The sequence below is a fragment of the Astyanax mexicanus genome, chromosome 15 (assembly GCF_023375975.1).
Source record: "Astyanax mexicanus isolate ESR-SI-001 chromosome 15, AstMex3_surface, whole genome shotgun sequence".
Lineage (NCBI taxonomy): Eukaryota > Metazoa > Chordata > Actinopteri > Characiformes > Acestrorhamphidae > Astyanax > Astyanax mexicanus.
In genome coordinates, this window is record NC_064422.1 from 2403412 (window position 1) to 2426254 (window position 22843).

The 22843-nt window shown below is 41.4% G+C and overlaps 1 protein-coding gene and 1 pseudogene across 2 annotated transcripts; both read left to right on the forward strand.

Annotated features, from left to right (window-relative positions):
- The first annotated feature begins 1269 nt into the window (after nucleotides 1–1269).
- On the forward strand, nucleotides 1270–9187 carry LOC125781241 (sterile alpha motif domain-containing protein 3-like). Of its 2 annotated transcripts, XM_049464719.1 has the most exons (10): nucleotides 1270–1576; nucleotides 3378–3468; nucleotides 6282–6411; nucleotides 6649–6831; nucleotides 6949–7036; nucleotides 7121–7285; nucleotides 7386–7604; nucleotides 7687–7852; nucleotides 8132–8211; nucleotides 8296–9187. In XM_049464719.1, exons 2-10 carry the CDS (start codon nucleotides 3381–3383, stop codon nucleotides 8590–8592), a joined length of 1416 nt encoding a protein of 471 aa, XP_049320676.1. In that variant the 5' UTR covers nucleotides 1270–1576; nucleotides 3378–3380; the 3' UTR covers nucleotides 8593–9187. The 2 variants fall into 2 exon arrangements, with proteins under 2 accessions (XP_049320676.1, XP_049320677.1); XM_049464720.1 differs by lacking the exons at nucleotides 1270–1576; nucleotides 3378–3468 and adding an exon at nucleotides 5788–5923.
- Nucleotides 9188–15843: 6656 nt separating this feature from the next.
- Nucleotides 15844–18723, forward strand: LOC125781302 (uncharacterized; annotated as a pseudogene).
- The last annotated feature ends 4120 nt before the right edge of the window (nucleotides 18724–22843 follow it).

The following is a 22843-nucleotide window of genomic DNA, read 5'->3' on the forward strand; positions in this document are numbered from 1 at the left end:
TTTATTATATATGTAACAATAAGTTAATAAAATGTAGTATCTTTCAACAGATATTTTTGAACATGAAGATTAAAAGCAGAACAAAGAAGAAAAACAATAGAAAATGCAATAGAAATATATTATAAATAAATAGTATAATACGGTGTTCACCATCTTTCAAAACCTTGTTATCCTGGCATTTATCAAATTATACTGCAAACATCTGCATTACTCTAGGTTTATGGCATCTTGTTGCTTCCTTTGTAGTTCTCTGGGAATTTTCCAAATTTAGGATTATCACCTTCATCAGGTTACTTGTTGGTCATCATCAATTACATCACCTTTTTTGCTCAGGCCTACAATGCGGTTAGTCCCCATTATACATCAGCTGTATAATTACATATTGTAGACTATTACTGTCATTCCTCCACAGATTTATTACTAGTAGTTTTCTGACCACAGAAACAATGTTGATCGTGCAAGATCGTACTCTTTCGATTTCTGTGATTGTGAGTGTCTCTAAGTTTAACATTTTTACATTTTTTATTTAATGTTGTGCTCACACACTGTCAAAGAAGGCACAAAATCACATGGTTGAGGCTCTTAAAGAAGATCTCAGGAAGAGAAAAGGCCTGATCCCAACACAGCCCCTCCACTGTTGTTGGCCTGGAATTCACAACCATAAATAAGTCACTGGAAATTGTGAGTTTCAGCAGTAGTACACTCTTAAAAAAAAGGGTTCTTCAAAGGTTCTTTGGTGAAGGTAATGGTTCTACATAGAACCATTAACACTCAAAGAACCCTTTGAATGCCTTACGGGTTCTTTGGGGTTCAGTAAGGGGTTCTTTGTATGTGCATTATTCAAATTGTGCAAGTACTAACTGTGGTGGTCATGTATGTTTTGGTTTAGATTTAGTTTTTTTATTATTACTAAATATAATAATAATGTAAAAAATAAAATACAAATAATAATAATTTAGTTTAACAAAATTATTTTATGGTTGTTGTTATTGTTGTGTGCTATTGTATAATTATGAGCATGTGTGTTTATTATACACAACACAATATCAATAATAACTTCAATAATAATAATAATAATAATTATTATTATTATTATTATTATTATTATTATTATTATTATTATTATTATTATTATTATTATTATTAATTCTTCTTCTTCTTCTTATTATTATTATTAGTGTTATTATTACTAGTGTTTTGTAATTGTGTGGTTTATAATAGCTAAAACTATTGTGTCAAGAGAATAATTTAAGATTATAATGTATAATTTAGATTTTTTCAGAAAAAAAACTTTTTTAAGCTTCAGAACACATTTTTATATTAAATATTAGTGTCTTTAGCAGCTTTAAAAAAGAGCAGGGAGACTGAAACTGCAGTAAAAGAGAATATTCCTCCCCATTGATTCATGACAGGTTAAGCCTGCCACTGTGCTTAACGGAGTCAACTCTTTTAAGAATCAGTTAGCTGTTCTGAATCAGTTTCTCTCTAATGGCGCGCGGATACTCTCTCTCTCAGCGGCAGTGCAGGTTAACCAGCGCCACAGCTCGTGCCACTGGCCTTCTTTCTTCACTCTGAGGTAAGTCTACAGTATTAACGTGTCACACAAGCAGTCGTTTAATCACAAGGTTTTGAACCAGCGGCTACACTTCACGGGTAAACATTCATGTGAGAATGGCTAGTTACGTTCTCAAACAGTGAAATAATTAGATAACGATTTATTTTATTTCTTTAGTTTGACTTGACGACAGCTAACCAACGTTAGCTTACGCTAGCTAGCTAGCTAGCTAGCTAACTATGCAGTTGCTAGGCAAGTATTTAGATGTAGCTAGACTAGCTTCTTAGTTGTCAGACCTCTTAGCTAACCTACCTGTGTAGCTAGCTAGCCAGCTACATAGCAAACAAGGTTTTTACACATAATTACAATAAACTATATAAAGAATAGATGTAACAAAGCAAAATTAATGTTATGTCGCATGGAGTTGCTGTTAAATATAGTCACTACCATTGGATTTTTAGCGAGCTAGCTTGGTAGATAACCTAGCTAGCTAGTTAGCTAGTTGAGAAAATATGTTTATTAGGCTAGCAAAGGATTTTTGGATTTTTGTTGTGTTTCAAAAGTCTAAAAAGCTAAAAATAATTGTATTAATTACAATGGTAAGTATGTTTTGTTTCAGTGAAGATATCAAATGTAAAATAGTTTCTTTTTAGCAGTAGTCAGTGTTTTATACGGAGCCCCTAAAGGGACGTGGTGTATTTTTTTTTTTTTTTTACGTAGAAAGTGGTGAGTACTGCTTACTAAGTGGTGAGCACCACTTACTAAGTCGTGAGCACCACTTGCTAAGTCGTGAGCACCAGATAATGGTAGCTAGCAAGCTATAGTTTAAACTGGCCACATTTTTCCACAGTGTAATGTGATTAACTAGCTAGGTTAGCTAATGTTATCCATATTTCATCGTGAAATGTTTTAGCTAACGTTAGCTAATGGTAACTACTTTATTTCAGTGGGGAATGTATTAGCTAACATTAGCTATGTTAGCTAATGGTAACTACTTTTTTTTCAGTGGGAAATGTTAACTAACGTTAGCCAGCTTACTCTTATAGGATGTGCACAGAAAAGCTTTTGGGCACACACACACACACACACACACACCAAACACCAAACACAGCGGCTACTTTAACCCAAGCCTACCATATATTGTACAGAGAGCAATGAAAGCCTTAAAGCTAAGCTAAATTAGCTAGCAATAGGTTAGCAAGCTAGATCTTTGTAAAAGCAGCCTACATTTGATCACACATGGCAGCTAAATAAATATGATTTTGATAACTGGATTGTGTGTGTGTGTGTGTGTCCGCGTGCCCGCGCCCAAAAGCTCTTTCTGTGCACATCTAATAAGAGTTAGCTGGCTATCGTTAGCTAAAACATTTCACAATGAAATATAGATAACATTAGCTAAGCTAGCTAGTTAATCACATTACACTGTGGAACATATGCCAGTTTAAACTATAGCTTGCTAGCTACCGTTATCTGGTGCTCACGAGTTAGTATGTGGTGCTCACGACTTAGTAAGTCGTGCTCACGACTTAGTATGTGGTGCTCACGACTTAGTAAGCGGTGCTCACCACTTTCTATGTAAAAAAAAAAAAATACACCACGTCCCTTTAGGGGCTCAGTAGTTTTACTTTCCAAGATGTATGAAAGAATTGATGTTTGGTTAATGTCATAGTATTTTTAGTTTTTGTTTGTACAGTAAGGGTTTTAGAATATTTTTTCTCTGAATATGACTAAAAACATAATTTGCGTGAGCCTGACAATAAACAAAATGGCAATTTCAGTCATTTTATGTTTTCTTTTTTCTTCTTTTTTTCTCTGTTTCTAGACAATGAGTGACTACATATCCTGGAAACCTGCTGAAGTATGCCAGTGGCTAGAGAGAAACAATTTGGGAGAATTCTCTAATGTTTTTATGGGTGAGATCCACCTCATTAACTAGATTCTAAAGGAACACCCTGGTCCATGTACTATTGTCCCAGTTGCTCTGTTAAGAAATATTCATTATCAAAATATTTAAGACATTTACAGTATTTTCATGAGAATGAACCTAACTTCTCTGTCAGATGCGGACTTGACAATGGATGCCCTAATGTTTACAAGAAAATAAGTTCTTTCAAGGTTCATATTTTCCGCAAACATAAATCAGTCAAAAGGAACTTGGATGAAGAGCACAAGCTGCAGTATGAAATTGAAGATGTTGAGGAAGATTGTGATGAAATTGTCCATACAGAATTGCTGTCTGATAAATTAAGCCATTTTACAGAAAATGTCCAGAAACACTTTGGCCTGTTTTGTTTAAAGCTGCAAGAAAAACACATAATTCCTAAGACTGTTACCCAAAGTATTTCACAGGAGGTTAAAAGTTTAATCGAGTTGTTCAATGAACAGTATCGAGCTCTGCTAAAGACTTGTCTTCAAGAAGAGCACACAGAGCTTGAAAGACGTTCAGATCTTAAAGTCCTAATTGAAGACAATTTATTTGGAAAGTGCTTTGAGCATGTTACATCAGACTATCAGTTTGAACGATATTGCATAAAAGAGTTTGGATTGGTTCAACCTGTTGAGTACATTCTTGGAACTGACCAGAGCGGGAAAAAGGACACTTTTCAATACATACCTATTTTGGAAGTTCTAAGTCATATTTTAAACAGAAAAGAAGTGTTTTTCTTTGTACAGGAGAAGAGAGTTTCTGATGGAGCGGCATTAACCGATTTCACTGATGGGTCTTTTTTTAAGAAGAAACAAGCGCTGCTTGGTTGCAACAAGTCTGACAAGTTGTTGACACTGCAATTGTACACAGATGAGTTTGACATTTTGAATACACTTGGTTCAAAAAAACTGATTCATAAGATAGCCTGTTTTTATTTTGTGGTTGGAAATCTACCTCTGAAGTACCGCTCACAACTTAAGAACATACACGTCGCTGTTTTAGTCCGAAACAAGCTGTTACAGAAATATGGCTATGAGCCCATTCTTCAGCCGCTCATCTGTGATCTCATAGAGCTGCAATTGAAGGGAATATCAGTCAGTGTTGATGACCAAACTCATGTTTTCAAAGGAGTGCTTTTTTCCATTTCAGCTGACAACCTCTCTGCCCATTCTCTTGCTGGTTTCAATACATGTTTTAGTCATGGCTTTATTTGTCGATTCTGTATGTGCCATCATGACAACATGCATAATGCAATTGATGAGGCGTCTTGCATTCGTCGGACCTCTGATGATCACAAAAGCCATTTAGCAGTTGAAAATTCAAAAAGTCTCTATGGTGTTGCTGGACATTGTCCATTTGAAAAAATTCCTCATTTTGAGGTGACTGAATCTTTTCCACCAGACCTCATGCACGATGTTTTAGAGGGTGTAATTCCACATGTTACACGGCTAGTCTTAAAGAAACTCAACAGTGATAAACTTATCACGATTCAGCAGTTGAATGAACGACTACAAGAGTTCCCTTTTGGACAAAATGATGTTACACACAAGCCAGTGTTTTTGAGACAGACAGTCCTGCAGGGAAGTGGAATTCAAGGAAAAGCTGTTGAAAAGCTTGTATTGTTTCGTCTTCTTCCTTTTCTAATAGGAAACTTTGTTCCTAAACGGAATACCCACTGGGATCTCTATCTTTTATTGCGATCAGTATGTGACATCCTTCTTGCACCGGTCATAAAAACAAGTTGGCTAAGTCCTCTGACGGCTCTAATAACAGACTTTCTGACAAGTTTTCAAAGATCGTTTCCAGATGATTTCATACCAAAGATCCATTACTTGGTTCACTATCCACGACTGATAGAGAATTTTGGACCTCTGAGGGCACACTGGTGTCTTCGATATGAGGCAAAGCACCTGTATTTCAAACGACTCTCATCTGTAGTCAACAACTACCAAAATATTGCTAAAACTCTTGCAAAGCGCTACCAAATGAGACAGTGTTGGGAGTCCCAGTCTAGTACCACCAATTCAGAAGTAGTTCCAGATAATGTGACCAAAATACCTCTAAGAGCACTCCCGGCTCCACTAATGGAAATTGTTGCAAGTGATTCTGCAAACTTAGCAGAATCTGTGTGGAAAGCGAAACAATTGGAGCATGACAGAGTCCAATACAAAGTCGGTGATTTCTACATTCTGGACCTTTTGCATGCAGAGGAGATTCCAGTTTTTTTGAAACTGATTTACATAATCAAGTTTCATGAGGAGTGGAAATTGTGTGGTAGGATTTACCAAAGTTCTCACTATTCAGAACATTTACATGCCTATGGTGTGAAGTCAACTACCCATTGGATGGTTGTGAACCCTGGTGAAGAAGTGGACTATCATCCCCTTGACTGTTACGCTGATGAGAAGGATGACCTTTACATCACCCTGCATCATCGTCCTGTGAGAAATAACTTAATCTTAAGTAAAAGACACTTGCACTGAAGTACATACAGACTAGCCAAACTGAGTAGTCAGCACACGCAAAGCTACAGAACTAGCACATTTAGTACATTGCAAAATTGAATTTTGGATTATTTTGCGATTTTATGATTTTTTTTTTTTTAAATAAATATCATACTGCTTAGACAATGTGTTAACCATCACCTTAAAATCACCTAGCTAATGAAAAGCTATATTAAAGACTATGAAAACTGTTAACAGACTAAAGTTTTACTATAGCAGTGTGACATTTGTATGAAATTATGAAATTTAATGTTCTTCAGTAAGTATAAATATAACTTTTTTTTTTTCCCCTTAGAGCATGAGATTGACGGAGCAACTTTAGGTGTTTTCACAGAGCGAATGGCAGAGAGACTCATACCCATAATTAAAAAACAGGCCGTTTTTATGTCTCTTCTGGAAAAACTGAAAACAAGTGAAGCACACAGGTAAGTTCTATTCTGCCAAAATTTATACTGTACTGTACTAGGTGTGAAAAAAAAAAAGATTCTTAAAATCAAGTCGATTCAATAAATCATTGATGATACCCAGTTCTATACTGTACAGTGGCATCACACATTTGTCCAGTGTTAATGTAATTCAGTTCTCACTGTTTATTTACAAGTCTGCAAACTCTACTGAAATAAATAATTATAATTTTGTAACATTTGTATATTTTATCGTAGACCTTTGATGGTAGACGTACAAAGACGTGACTCAAGAGCACGGGATTCATCTCATATTGCCTTTCCCCCATTGTTGTTGGCTGCACTGGAGAGAAGAGACCATGAACTCAAAAGCTCAAGGAAGTCAAAAACAAGGACCCTACTACTACAGGCTCTCTTTGACCATCTGTCTAGTAAAACTTTGTAAGTACTTTTTTTTAAATACACAACGTGCCAACATTTGTAAATGTTATAATCCAGGTCAAATCATCAATTTAAAAGTTCTGTAATATTTATAATATTTTTTGCATCTTATCCAAGGTACCCAACACATCACCAGTATGTTGAGTTGTTGTCTTCACTCATAACTGTATACCCATACCTGAAAGAGAACTTTGGATCAGGTTATGTAAGTATTTAACAATAAACTTTTTTCTTTGCAGATGTTGGTGTAAATGGCTTTACGTTGGTGCCTCATTTTTCTGATTATTAGGATGCTTTGCATGAGTCCTTAAAGAACAAATTTAAAAAGGAAAGACGTCCCTTGGTCAGTGATGAAGAAGTGGCCAGAATGAGAAGAAAGTTTTCCATTACAGGTTCTGGCAGAAAACGTACATCTGAGGTTGTCCAAATACCACTTAATGCAGTGAGAACCCCTGTAAGTACAAAAGAACCCACGCACTGTATCTGTGTAGATCTTACATTTCACTATTATTTATTGTCTATCGTGACAGTTTATGGTGAATGTATTAATTCAGGTTAATGGTCCTACTGCAACAGAAGAAGTGTGTGTGGAGGAAAGAAACATTACTGAAATTGTGAAGACTATGGCTGAAGAGGTAAAGAAAATTCGCCCGGATATGATGTTCCTGCAAGAGCAAATGACAAAGACAAGAGAGTACCGAAGGACATATATCCTCTCTCATCCTACAAGAGAGATTTTGATGGAATTCCCTTGCCTCAGGCTTCCTGAAATCGTATGTTTTTTTTTGCCTTGGTCAGTTTGCAATTAACACATTTTGTTACATGCTGACACCTTTGTTCTTGAACTTCCAACAGCTGCTTTTGGAAATGAAAGCTCTTCAACACATCGATGTAGACAAGCAAGTCACTTTAGTGCTAAACAAAATGGCCCCCATGATTTTACTGCGAGCGTCACACTCCACCATAATAAAGAGATGTCTGGAGACCATTGAAGACTGTCAGGAAGGTGCAGTAAAAAAAGGTAAGAATTATCATAGTACAACCATAATTTAAAAAAAAGCATTACACTATTTTGTACAATGATTGATTTTGATAAATATACATGGTAAATATCCAAATGAGGTATACATCATGTCAGAATACTATGACCACCCCTTGTTTGTAACTGATCATATACAAGCACTATGTAGTTTTATAATTACTGGTAGTAGTCCATCTGTTCCTCTGTATAGGAAGTGTCTAATAGAGTGGGCAGTGAGTGGACAGTGTTGAGTCCATAATTATTTTTTATTGATCATAGGTCTGCAGTTGGAGACAGCCATCCTGTGCCTTCCGTCTCTGTTCAGTGAGGATGCCTCACTTCTCTTCGCATTTGAGGAAGTAAGTTTCTTTAAAAACTCAAATGAGTTACATGTTGATGTATTTATCTCTTTTACAGCAATGGTAATTTTCTGTTTTGTGTAGTCAGGCACATCCCAGGTGGTCACACCACAGATTATCCTGAGTGGGTGTAAGGAGGGAGTGCCCTTGCAGCACAGTTTGGTGAAAGTCACCATGGACAAGGAAATCATAGTGGAAGACTGCACAGACATCTCCCTTGCCCTCTGTGTACTGTTCAGCACCTACTTTGTCTTCGGAGTGGAGTATCCTAAGGGACTTAAAAAAACTCTTACATTCCTTGAAGCATTTGTGTTTAAAATGAAAGAAGAGAAATTTCTTCCAATTACACTGAAACGAGTATTCAATTCTCTCTGTGAGTAGATTGTGTAAATAAGAGCTGTGTAGAATGAAGGACTTCTCACAGCAGTTTAATTGCTGTTTAATTAAATGCATTTAATAGTTTATCATTTTGCTACATTTAGTGTAACATCCAGCATATTTCAGGTTTGTTGTATTTCCATATGTGTTTATTTTAGAACTATAAATGCTGCACTTAACCCCACCCCCACACCGATGCTATATGCATTGAATGGGCAAATGCCATGGTTTAGTTTAGTTTAGCCTTGTATTTTTGGTGATTTTAGTCATGCACATAAGTACTTGAATTTAAAAAGGATGAGCTTTTTTATTGTTACATTTACACAAGTATCCAATTCTCTCTTTCAGTATCCTTACCTTTTTATTTCCTTGTACTTTTATACTTTTATACAGTCTGTAGTCTGCATTATTTATTGTCCTCCTAATTATTCTTAGCACAGCACTGCTGCTGGAGTTTTGGACATCACAAAACATTTCAACTTCACACAACATTAAAAAGCCTCACTTTCTGCATGGACAAATGTAATTTTGATATATTGACTAAAGATTAATTGTTTATATGAATTAACACAATAAATGCAATAATTTGCTATGATTATACCGTTACCTGTCTATTTTGTTGTGTTCTAAGCAATACAATTGTATATTTATGTTTTATAGTATTTGTATTACATCAAGAAAAGGGCAGTACATGTTTGCTGATAGCACCACCTTTAAAAAGTGTTCTATATAGCACCATTAAGGGTTCTATATAGAACCCTTTTCATAGGGTGCTATTTAGAACCCTTTGAAAAGGGTGCTATATAGCACCAAAAAGGGTTCCACTATTGTTACGAGCCAAAGATCCCTTTTTAGGTACTATATAGAACCCTTTTTTCTAAGTGTGTAGCTAAAAATGTAGTCCTAACCAAAAAAATCAATAGTTTTGTTTATGGTGAAAGAGAACAGATCTTAGAATTATGTTAAGGCTCATCGGTTTCAAAGACAGAGCTGCATAACTGAAACTTTTATTTTCCATGTTCAGAGTTTTACTTCAGGGTCTTCTAGAATAGATTAATGTTTTCTATTTATATACTGTACATCTATATTTACCGTTTTGGCCATTTTTAAGCAAAAGCAATCAATGGGTTATAAAACCCTATTTTTGTTGGTGGAAATGCACAGAACGGTTCAACATTTGGTGCGTGAACGCGAACAAAGCCTGTTCCACGTTGGTGGAAAAGTGCTCTTTGTGGTAAATGCTGTGCCCTGACCTTTTTCAATAGTGTTCTATATTTAATATGTAAATCAAGTTACATTTAAAGCTCACATTGCTGATTTAACACTGGCAAATTTGCTGTGTGTTTGCAATGTATATTTTTGTTTTTTAATCCTGTTTTTGTTTATCCTATACACAATGCACAATATAAATTCCTGTAAACCTTTTTAATTTGTTGTGGTAGGTTGCTCACACTCTTACAAAGGCAAATATGTTATAACATAGTTCATTACTAAGTTTATTGTAACATTTAAATGTTTGTTGTGTTAAAGAGTCTAATAGATGCTGAAAGTGAAGAGAGCTTTGTGCAGCCTACGAAAAAGAGATCTGTGCTCATTGAAGACATAGTGTCAGCACTTAAAGGTATGTAACATACCACAGTATGTATTATTTTTCTCTCAACAAAAAACAAGTTATGTGACATCCACAAATTCTTTAATCGTGTTCTTGTTTTTTTTTTTTTACTTAAAGTTACCAAATATTGGGAAAAAACTGAAGGAGGTTGTGGCAGCAATTGAAGGCTCCTCCTCTCTCACTGGCACCCTCATGCTAAGGGCAGGGGCAGTATACATTAAAAATATGTTATACTTTGAGAAAACCATTTTTGCAGCCTGGTATGTGTCAAAATAACATTTATGTGAACGACATTTTACCAACAGAGCACAGGTCAAAACATCACACTGCCCATTTGTGTACCTTTGGGCTTTGTGTACCTTTGGGGAAAAATAAATTAAAATAAACAAACAATTAAATATATATAAAGGTTTATTTATCCAAATATAAAATCTCATATCAACTTATCAATTTTAACAAGTGCAGTGTGCAGCTTTCGTGACTGGAGCACAGCAAACAGGCTGACTACATACATGGTGCTGTGAAAAAAAGATTATAAAGATGGATACCCAGGCAGGAGTATTAAGAACTGAAAAAAAAAACAAACACATTCCCTGTTGTTTTGACACTGTTGGTTGTAATGGTGTATTTGACTGCCTAGATTTGCAGTGTTTTAACAGCGTGTGGTGGGGTTCAGAAAGACACTTTTGATAATCAGTTCATACTGATTCAGATCATCTATAATCCCCTAGTGTAGAAAGATGTCTTTGCAAATAGTGGTGTTTTTTTCTTAGTCCTGATTTTTATGAATGAAGATGATGTCATTTCCCATCCTGAAATCTGCCCGTATTTCACATCATGTTTTTATTTCTAAAACTTGAACAAAGTGAAACAGTTTGTTATTATTTTTATCTATGACCTATAGACTATGACCAAGGACAGTGAGACAAAATTAAATGATGCAATTCTTTTTCTTTTCCTTCAATAAAGTTAACCCTATCTTCAACAGGGGGCCTCAACTGGAGGGAGTAAAATTTTGGCAGCATTATTTTTTACGCCTGCTGATATTATGTGGAGTTATGTGTCATAACTAAGTTTTGGGAGTGATCCACGCCCTCACTCCTCCCACTTCCATCCCTATTTAAACCGTCACTTCCTCTCTACCTACTCATTGAACAAACCTCGCCATCATTATAATTATCTTACCATCGTATTCATCTTTGCCATCAGCATCTTCACCCTTGTAGTCGTTGCCCCCATATCTCTGCCACCATCGCTGCTCTGTCTATTGTATTGTGCCATTGTCGTCACCACGATCCTTGGCACCCTCACCATACTCACCTCCATCACCATCGCATGGCCATCTTCACTATCGTCGTCATCACCACCATCTTTGCATCACCATCGTCACCACCGTAGTCGTCATCTTCGTGGCGGTCTTCACCGTCATAATCACCTCCATCTTTGCCCACATCACCATCATCGCCACAATCTTCTCGCCGGCATCTTCATCACTTTCACCTGCTTCGCCTGCATCATTGCCTTCGTCATCGCCATGGTCTTGAGCGTAATCTCGCTCTCGTCATTGCCCTCTTTATCGCCATCGTCATCACCACCATCTCCGCCTGCATCGCCTTCATCGCCGCCATAGTCTTCATCACCATTGCCATTGTCTCTGCCTACATCACCGCCTTCATCTCCGTTGCCGCCATCTTCTGGCCTGCGTATTCGTCTCTTCCTGCATCACCTTCATCTCTGCCACTGTTGTCATGGCCATCCTCATTGTCTTTGTCTCTGTCATCGCCATCATCGCTGCGATCTTCTCGCCTTCGTCTTCATCTTCCTCATCTTCATCGCCATCGTCTTGGGCATCACCTTGCCCTCGCTTTGGCCATCTTCGCCACCATGGTCACCATCACCACCATCTCTGCCTGCATCACCTTCATCATCTCTGCCACAGTTGTCATGGCCATCCTCATTGTCATCGTCTCTGTCTGTCATCGACATCATCATCGCTGCGATCTTCTCGCCTTCGTCTTCATCTTCCTCGTCTTCATCGCCATCGTCTTGGGCATCACCTTGCCCTCGCTGTGGCCATCTTCGCCACCATGGTCACCATCGCCACCATCTCTGCCTGCATCACCTTCATCATCTCTGACACAGTTGTCATGGCCATCCTCATTGTCGTTGTCTCTGTCTGTCATCGCCATCATCGCTGCGATCTTCTTGCCTTCGTCTTCATCTTCCTCGTCTTCATCGCCATTGTCTTGGGCATCACCTTGCCCTCGCTATGGCCATCTTCATCACCATGGTCATCATCGCCACCATCTCTGCCTGCATCACCTTCATCACCTCTGCCACAGTTTTCATGGCCATCCTCATTGTCTCCATCTCTGTCTGTCATCGCCATCTTCGCTGCGATCTTCTCGCCTTCGTCTTCATCTTCTTTGCCTTCGCCGCCATCGTCTTGGGCATCATCTTGCCCTCACTTTGGCCATCTTCACCACCATCGGCATCATTGCCACCATCTCTGCCTATGTCATCGCCATCATCGCCGCAACTTCATAGCTTGCACCTTCACCGCCCGCATAATCGCCACCATCTGGGACATAATCTCGCCCTCTTCATTCCAATCTTTCGTTGCCGTTGTAACAATCACCCTCACCATACTAACCTTTGTCACCGCCACCCTCGTCTTCGCCTTCTCCTTACCCATCTTCGCTACACCAGTCTGTCTGTCCTCCCTGCCCATCCTCCATCATCCCAACACCAGTCCGTCTGTCCTCCCTTCCCATCCTCCATCTTCCCACCGCCATTCCTGTCCTCATTCTGTCTGTCCTCCCTACTCTTTTTCCATCTCCCGTTGCTGCCATCTTCCATACTCCTTCCCATTCCATCGCCTCGATCTTCCCACTCCGTCTTCCCACTCCATCGCCCCGTCTTCCCACTCCGTCTTCCCACGCCATCGCCCCGTCTTCCCTCTCCGTCTTCCCACTCCATCGCCCCGTCTTCCCACTCCGTCTTCCCACTCCATCTTCCCACTACATCGCCTCGTCTTCCCTCTCAATCTTCCCTCTCCTTCTTCCCACTCCGTCTTCCCACTCCATCTTCCCACTACATTGCCCCGTCTTCCACTCCATCGCCTCATCTTCCCTCTCCGTGTTCCCACTCCATCGCTTCTGTTGGGCCATCAGGGGCACCCCTTCTACCTTACCAGGTCGCTCCTGCTGCGCATGCGGGTCGGTGGCTGCTTTTGGGGCCTTTAAACTACATGTACAACACGTGCATCATTCCATTAAGTCGCTCAACACTACCTTTCCACTTCAACCTATTTCTGCCACCAAGGACCTCATACATTCCTATACTCGAATAGGCTGGCAGCACCTTCAAATACCTTACTTAATTATTCCCTACCTTTCTTTCCTTTGACTTCCACACTGCCTTCCCCATGCATCGGTTCATCCTCTGGCTTTCTCAAAGACTACAAGGTCGGACTTCCAACACTCAGTTGCTTCTTAAATCCTAGCAGTGGTCGAAAGTTCTGATTTAATTTTTGGGGCTTCGGCTTCACGCTTTACTGCGAAGCTGCCCCGAACTCCATCCCAAATACTCTGAGTTCGCTCCCCCTCTTTCTTCTTCTCTGCCCAGTCAAGGGCGTGGGTCAATACTAGCAAAGTGGAGTTATGTGTCATAACTAAGTTTTGGGAGTGATCCACGCCCTCACTCCTCCCACTTCCATCCCTATTTAAACCGTCACTTCCTCTCTACCTACTCATTGAACAAACCTCGCACCCACCTCCTCCCCATCTTCCTCCTTCTTTAATTTTATTCTCTTCTAATGTTTCTCCTCATGAGAGGGGGGGCTTCGGCTTCACGCTTTACTGCGAAGCTGCCCCGAACTCCATCCCAAATACTCTGAGTTCGCTCCCCCTCTTTCTTCTTCTCTGCCCAGTCAAAGTCTGAATGTCATGCAATTTATGTTTCATCCATGTGAGGGTGTGTAGAATTTGTCCTGTGATGCATTTTATTATATCTTTAGCAGGGGTCTTCTAATGGGGGGAGTATAATTTTGGCAGCACTATTTTTAGGTCTGCCGAAATTATACTTCCTCTACGATCTCAGCACTTCAAGGTCTAAATGTAATGCAATTTTTGTTTCATACAGGTCATGGTGTGTAGAGTATGTCTTGTGATGCATTTTACTATATCTTCAACAGGGGGGCTTCAAATAGGGGGAGTATAATTTTGGCAGCATTACTTTTTTACGCCTGCTGATTATATACTCCCCCTATGATCTCAGCACTGCAATGTCTGAATCTCATGCAATTTATGTTTCATCCATGTCATGGTGTGTAGAGAATGTGCTGTGATGCATTTTACTATATCTTAAACCGGGGGGCTTCAAATGGGTGGAGTATGATTTTGAAAGCAGTATTTTTAAGCCTGACAAAATTATATACTCCCATGATCTCAGCACTGTAAGGTCTGAATGTCATACAATTTATGTTTCATACATGTCAAGGTGTGTAGAGTATGTTCTGTGATGCATTTTACTATATCTTTAACAGGGGGCTTCAACTGGGGGAGTATAATTTTGGCAGCATTATTTTTAGGTCTTCCGAAATTATACTTCCTCTATGATCTCAGCACTGCAAGGTCTAAATGTAATGCAATTTATGTTTCATCCATGTCATGGTGTGTAGAGTTTGTCCTGTGATGCATTTTACTATATCTTTAACTGGGGGCTTCAACTGGGGGAGTATAATAATGGCAGCATTATTTTTAAGCCTTTCTAAATTATACTCCCCCTATGATCTCAGCACTGCAAGGTCTGAATGTAATGCAATTTATGTTTCATCCAAGTCATGGTGTGTAGAGTATGTTCTGTGATGCATTTAACTATATCTTCAACCGGGGGGCTTCAAATGGGTGAAGTATGATTTTGGAAGCAGTATTTTTAAGCCTGATGAAATTATACACCCCTATGATCTCAGCACTGCAAGATCTAAATGTCATGCAATTTGTGTTTCATACATGTCAAGGTGTGTAGAGTATGTTCTGTGATGCATTTAACTATATCTTCAACCGGGGGGCTTCAAATGGGTGAAGTATGATTTTGGAAGCAGTATTTTTAGGTCTGACGACATTATACTCCCCTATGATCTCAGCACTGCAAGGTCTAAATGTCATGCAATTTATGTTTCATACATGCCAAGGTGTGTAGAGTATGTGCTATGATGCATTTTACTCTATGTCTCAGAGACATACCCCCAGGGGATCCCGAGAGGGGGGGAGGATGAGATCCCCAACAGGACGGACCTTCAGATAACAACCCATGTAAATGACAAGACAACGATAAATGCAATATGTATCTGCGGGAAAACATGCAAGAATCCGCGGGGCCTCAAAATCCATCAGGCCAGGATGAAATGCTTGGACAAAGGGAAACAGGTGCAACGCACAGGACTAGTGCCTGGTGAGATGCAGTAGGAGCAGGGCCAGGACTCACCCCACAGAGCTCAGCACCTCCACGCACTGGCTCCCCAAAGTCCATGCAGAGTAGTTCGTAAGCGGATCAAATGGCCCCCAGCAACCAGCAAGAGCCTGTGGCAGCAATTCGACGACGATGTTTGTGAGATTGTCCAAACAACAGCTAAGGGTGACAGATGGTTGCAGACAATGACGACCATCATTGTGAGCTATGCTTCGGAGAGATTTGGCCTCATTGAGACAGGGAACAGCAGGATGCCCTACAACAAGAATCGCAGAGCCACCAAGATCCAGCAGCTGCGCCAAGAGCTGAAATCCCTTAGGAAGCAGCACAAGATGGCCAGCGATTAGGAATGGCAGCCCTTGGCAGAGTTGCGAGAGATCATCATGAAGAAGCTCCTGACAATCTGCAGAGCAGAGTGGCATCGCAGACGAACAAAGGAGAGGGCCAAAAAGCAAATATCCTTTATTGCCAACCCCTTTGGCTTCACCAGGAAACTACTTGGTGACAAGCGCAGCGGCCAGCTGGAGTGCTCTGCAGAGGATGTGAACGCCTTCCTTCACCACACCTTGAGCGACCCAGAAAGAGACCAGGATCTTGGCCCCAACAATGCTTTGGTTAGCCCAGCCGCACCAACTATAGAGTTTGACATAAAAGAGCCCAGCTGGAGAGAGGTCCAGGAAGTTGTAAAGGCAGCAAGATCAGCTTCAGCCCCTGGACCCAGTGGCGTACCATACAGCGTTTACAAACGCTGTCCGAAACTCCTTCAGCAGTTATGGAAGATCCTGAGAGTAGTCTGGCGTAGAGGAAGAGTTGCCAATCAGTGGAGATGGGCTGAGGGTGTGTGGATCCCTAAGGAGGAGAACTCTAAAGAACTTGGCCAGTTTCGGACCATCTCACTGCTAAGTACAGAAGGCAAGATATTTTTCAGTATCCTGTCACGACGACTGTCGATGATCTGTTTAAAGAACAATTACATAGACACCTCTGTACAGAAAGGCGGAATCTCTGGAACATCTGGCTGCATGGAACACACAGGGGTCATCACACAGCTCCTTAGAGAAGCAAAAGAAGGCAAGGGCGACCTGGTTGTCCTGTGGCTGGACCTTGTTAACGCTTATGGGTCCATACCACACAAGCTGGTTGAGGAGACTCTCCGCAGACACCATGTTCCCAATAAAATCAGCAACCTCATACTGGATTATTACAACAATTTCCAGTTGAGGGCTACCTCTGGGTCCATAACATCCGAGTGGCACAGGCTAGAGAAGGGGATAATAACAGGCTGCACAATCTCAGTAACCCTTTTTGCACTTGCCATGAACATGGTGATGAAATCTGCGGAGCAGGAGTGTCGTGGGCCACTGACCAAGTCTGGAGTGCGGCAGCCACCAATCAGAGCTTACATGGACGACCTGACGGTTACAACATCATCAGTCCCTGGCTGCAGGTGGATCTTACAAGGTCTTGAGAAGCTTATCTTATGGGCAAGAATGAGCTTCAAGCCATCAAAGTCAAGGTCCCTGGTTCTGAAGAAAGGAAAAGTCTTGGACAAGTTCCGCTTCAAGATTGCAGAGTCCACAGTTCCGACCCTGTCAGAAGCACCAGTCAAGAGCTTGGGAAAGCTCTTCGACTGCAGCTTAAAGGACACAGCGGCCATCCACAAGACCTGTGAAGATCTTGGTGCCTGGCTCACCAAGGTCGACAAATCTGGGTTGCCAGGTCGTTTCAAGGCTTGGATCTACCAACATGCCATTCTACCCAGAGTGCTGTGGCCGCTACTGCTGTACGATGTCTCCTTGTCAACTGTGGAAGCTTTGGAAAAGAAGATCAGCAGTTACTTGCGAAGGTGGCTCGGATTGCCGAGAAGCCTAAGCAGTGCTGCCTTGTATGGGTCCACAAACACCCTACAGCTCCCCTTCAGTGGCCTCTCAGAAGAATTTGTGGTGACCCGGACAAGGGAGGTCATGCAGTACAGGGACTCCAGGGACCCCAAGGTGGCAACAGCTGGCATCGAAGTCCGGACAGGCAGGAAGTGGAGTGCGGCCAGAGAGCTACAGGCAGCAGAGTCACGGCTCAGGCAGAAGGCCCTTGTGGGGACGGTGGCAAGAGTGCAAGCAGGCCTGGGATACTTCCCAGGTTGCAAGGTGGACAGTGCCAAAGGGAAGGAGCGACAACATCTCCTCCAAAAGGAAGTGTGTGCTGGTGTAGAGGAGGTTAGAGCCAGCAAGATGGTGGGACTCAGCCAGCAGGGTGCCTGGACTAGGTGGGAGAAGACCGAGCAGCGTAAAATCTCATGGCCAGACCTCAGGCGGGCTGATGTCAGCCGCATCATTTTCCTGGTTCAAGCTGTCTACGACACACTGCCAAGCCCTGCAAACCTGTACACCTGGGGTAAGAGTGAAACACCTACCTGCCCACTGTGTGCTGGGAGAGGATCACTTCAACACCTCCTCAGCAGCTGCCCCAGCCCTTTGGCCGATGGCCGTTACCGTTGGCGCCATGATCAGGTGCTCAAGGCAGTTGCAGAAGCCGTCACCTCAGCGATTCAGTCCAGCAGACACTGCCCAAGGAAGACCAACATCGCTTTCCTGAGGGCTGGAGAAAAGCCCCATGTGCAACCAAAGTACAAGTCAGGCTTGCTGTCAACAGCACCAGATTGGAAGCTTAGAGTGGATCTGGGAAAACAACTTAAGGACCCTGAACACATCGCCCAGACAAGATTGCGCCCAGACCTGATCATCTACTCAGATACAACCAAGCAGGTGATCCTGTGGGAGCTCACTGTGCCATGGGAAGAACACATGGTGGAGGCACATGCAAGAAAGCAGGCTAAATACCTAGACCTGGTGATGGAGTGCAGAAGTCGGGGCTGGCGTGCCTTCTGTGAACCTATTGAGGTGGGATGCCGTGGGTTTGCTGGACGCTCAACCTGCAAAGCTCTGGCAGGGCTAGGAGTGACAGGAGCTGCTAAGCGGGGAGCCATACGCTCCATTACAGAAGCCGCAGAGAAAGCCACACGCTGGCTTTGGATAAAGAGGGCGAGCCCGTGAATTGGTGCTGCTGGGATGCAGTCCGGGAATTAATCAACCCCGGATGGGTCACCTGAGTGAGGGGGTCTGATGTTGAAAGACCCGAAACCCCCAATGACCCCCAGGAACATCACTGATGATGTATCCCAGCGCATCCAAGAGATGTATTCAAGACCATATCTTTAACAGGGGGCTTCAACTGGGGGGGAGTATAATTTTGGAAGCATTATTTTTAAGCCTGCCGAAATTATACTCCCCCTATGGTCTCAGCACTGCAATGTCTGAATCTCATGCAATTTATGTTTTATCCATGTTATGGTGTGTAGAGTTTGTCCTGTGTGCATTTTACTCTATCTTTAACAGGGGTCTTCTAATGGGGGGAGTATAATTTTGGCAGCATTATTTTTAGGTCTGCCAAAATTATACTTCCTGTATGATCTCAGCACTTCAAGGTCTAAATGTAATGCAATTTTTGTTTCATACATGTCATGGTGTGTAGAGTATGTCTTGTGATGCATTTTACTATATCTTCCACAGGGGGGCTTCAAATAGGGGGAGTATAATTTTGGCAGCATTATTTTTAGGTCTGCCGAAATTATACTCCCTCTATTATCTCAGCACTGCAAGGTCTAAATGTCATGCAATTTATGTTGCTTCCATGTCATGGTGTGTAGAGTTTGTCCTGTGATGCATTTTATTATATCTTCAACAGGGGGCTTCAAATGGGACAGTATAATTTTGGCAGCATTATTTTTAGGTCTTCCGAAATTATACTTCCTCTATGATATCAGCACTGCAAGGTCTAAATGTAATGCAATTTTTGTTTCAAACATGTCATGGTGTGTAGAGTATGTCTTGTGATGCATTTTACTATATCTTCAACAGGGGGGCTTCAAATAGGGGGAGTATAATTTTGGCAGCATTATTTTTAGGTCTGCCGAAATTATACTCCCTGTATGATCTCAGCACTGCAAGGTCTAAATGTAATGCAATTTATTTTACATACATGTCAAGGTGTGTGGAGTATGTGCTGTGATGCGTTTTACTCTATCTTTAACAGGGGGCTTCAACGGGGGGGAGTATAATTTTGGAAGCATTATTTTTAAGCCTGCCGAAATTATACTCCCCCTATGATCTCAGCACTGCAAAGTCTAAATGTAATGCAATTTATGTTTCATACATGTCATGGTGTTTAGAGTATGTCTTGTGATGCATTTTACTATATCTTCATCAGGGGGTCTTCTAATGTGGGGAGTATAATTTTGGCAGCATTATTTTTAGGTCTGTCGAAATTATACTCCCTCTATGATCTCAGCACTGCAAGGTCTAAATGTAATGCAATTTATGTTTTATCCATGTCGTGGTGTGTACAATTTGTCCTGTGATGCATTTTACTATATCTTTAACAGGGGTCTTCTAATGGGGGGAGTATAATTTTGGCAGCGTTATTTTTAGGTATTGTGAGCCGCCGGGGCGGGGGTGGGGGACCAAACACACCGAGACCAGGATAACTTAAACAACCCCGAAGGGGAATTTATTTAGAGTCTTTCACAGACAAAAGGAAAAAGTTCAGTCTTTAGCTCTGCAGCCCACTCCTTGTGGGATCAGCCGGGGCAGGGCCGGAGGCTGAGTCCAGAGCCAGTCCGCAGGAGGGTATGAGCTCCTCTTCGGGCTGGCAGAAGGGTCCTGGAGTCCCGGACACGGCGGCTCACACTGCGGGTCAGGATTCTGTAGGGAGGACAGAGTGGAGGAGCAAGAAAGAGACGGACAGAGAGACAGCGTTAGTGTCGTCTTGGAGGCTCTCCTCCTAGAATGCCGTTTCAGCAGCCTTTTTGTGGGGCTGCTGAGTGGAGTTGAGAGGCTGCCAGCCGTGCAGCACTCAGTGTCTTCCAGCCGTGCTCGGAGGGCGGGGCTGTCCCGCCTGCTGGTGTTTTTCCACCACTGTCCCACCAGTGGTGCTGAACGGTGGCCAGGCATGGGAAGGCGGTGCAGCTGGGAGCTGTCCGGTGCTGAACGGCGCTCTGTTTCCAGCGTCCTCTCTCCTCGAGGTCGGCGCCGCCGGCCACACTATGCTGAAATTATACTTCCTCTTTGATCTCAGCACTGCAAGGTCTAAATGTAATGCAATTTTTGTTTCATACATGTCATGGTGTGTAGAGTATATTCTATGATGCATTTTATTATATCTTCATTAGAGGGTCTTCTAATGGGGGGAGTATAATTTTGACAGCATTATTTTTAGGTCTGCCAAAATTATACTCCCTCTATGATCTTAGCACTGCAAGGTCTAAATGTAATGCAATTTATTTTACAAACATGACATGGTGTGTAGAGTATGTGCTGTGATGCGTTTTACTCTATCTTTAACAGGGGACTTCAACTGGGGGGAGTATAATTTTGGAAGCATTATTTTTAAGCCTGCCGAAATTATACTTCCCCTATGATCTCAGCACTGTAAGGTCTGAATGTCATGCAATTTATGTTGCTTCCATGTCATGGTGTGTAGAGTTTGTCCTGTGATGCATTGTACTATATCTTTAACAGGGGGCTTCAACTGGGGGGACTATGATTTTGGCAGCATTATTTTCAGGTCTGCCGAAATTATACTCCCTCTATTATCTCAGCACTGCAAGGTCTAAATGTCATGCAATTTATGTTGCTTCCATGTCATGGTGTGTAGAGTTTGTCCTGTGATGCATTTTATTATATCTTCAACGGGGGATTTCAAATGGGACAATATAATTTTGGCAGCATTATTTTTAAGCCTGACGAAAATATACACCCCTATGATCTTAGCACTGCAAGGTCTAAATGTAATGCAATTTATGTTTCATACATGTCAAGGTGTGTGGAGTATGTGCTGTGATGCGTTTTACTCTATCTTTAACAGGGGGGCTTCAAATAGGGGTAGTAAAATTTTATCTGCATTATTTTTAAGACTGCTTAAATTATGCTCCCCTGTTGAGCTCAGCACTGCACGGTCTAAATGTCATGTCATTTATTTTACACACATGTCAAGGTGTGTAGAGTATGTGCTGTGATGCTTTATCTTCAACAGGGGGGCTTCAACTGGGGGGAGTATAATTTTGGCAGCATCATTTTTAAGCCTGACGAAATTATACTCCCCCTATGATCTCAGCACTGCAAGTTCTGAATGTCATGCAATTTATGTTTCATCCATGTCATGGTGTGTAGAGTTTGTCCTGTGATGCATTTTACTATATCTTTAACAGGGGGCTTCAACTGGGGGGCCTATAATTTTGGCAGCATTAATTTTAAGCCTGTCCAAAAAATAGTCCCCCTATGATCTCAGCACTGCAAGGTCTGAGTGTTATGCAATTTTTGTTTCATACATGTCATGGTGTGTAGAGTATTTTCTATGATGCATTTTACTATATCTTCATTAGAGGGTCTTCTAATGGGGGGAGTATAATTTTGACAGCATTATTTTTAGGTCTGCCGAAATTATACTCCCTCTATGATCTCAGCACTGCAAGGTCTGAGTGTTATGCAATTTATTTTACATACATGTCATGGTGGGTAGAGTATGTGCTGTGATGCGTTTTACTCTATCTTTAACAGGGGGCTTCAACTGGGGGGAGTATAATTTTGGAAGCATTATTTTTAAGCCTGCCGAAATTATACTTCCCCTATGATCTCAGCACTGCAAGGTCTAAATGTAATGCAATTTATGTTTCATACATGTCAAGGTGTGTAGAGTTTGTCCTGTGATGCATTTTACTATATCTTTAGCAGGGGGCTTCAACTGGGGGGACTATAATTTTGGCAGCATTATTTTTAAGACTGTCAAAATTATAGTCCCCCTATGATCTCAGCACTGCAAGGTCTGAGTGTTATGCAATTTATTTTACATACATGTCATGGTGTGTAGAGTATTTGCTGTGATGCATTTTACTATATCTTCAAACAGGGGGGGCTTCAAATGGGTGAAGTATGATTTTGAAAGCAGTATTTTTAAGCCTGACGAAATTATACACCCCCTATGATCTCAGCACTGCAAGGTCTGAATGTCATGCAATTTATGTTTCATCCATGTCATGGTGTGTAGAGTATGTCTTGTCTTGCATTTTACTATATCTTCAACAGGGGGGCTTCAAATAGGGGTAGTAAAATTTTATCT

Excerpts from the sequence above, each read along its gene's own strand:
- LOC125781241 (XM_049464719.1), top strand. The coding sequence starts at position 3,381 with ATGAGTGACTACATATCCTGGAAACCTGCTGAAGTATGCCAGTGGCTA. Across the intron at positions 6,832-6,948 it reads CATCTGTCTAGTAAAACTTT|GTACCCAACACATCACCAGT; the intron begins GTAAGTACTTTT and ends ATCTTATCCAAG. Across the intron at positions 7,037-7,120 it reads AGAACTTTGGATCAGGTTAT|GATGCTTTGCATGAGTCCTT; the intron begins GTAAGTATTTAA and ends TCTGATTATTAG.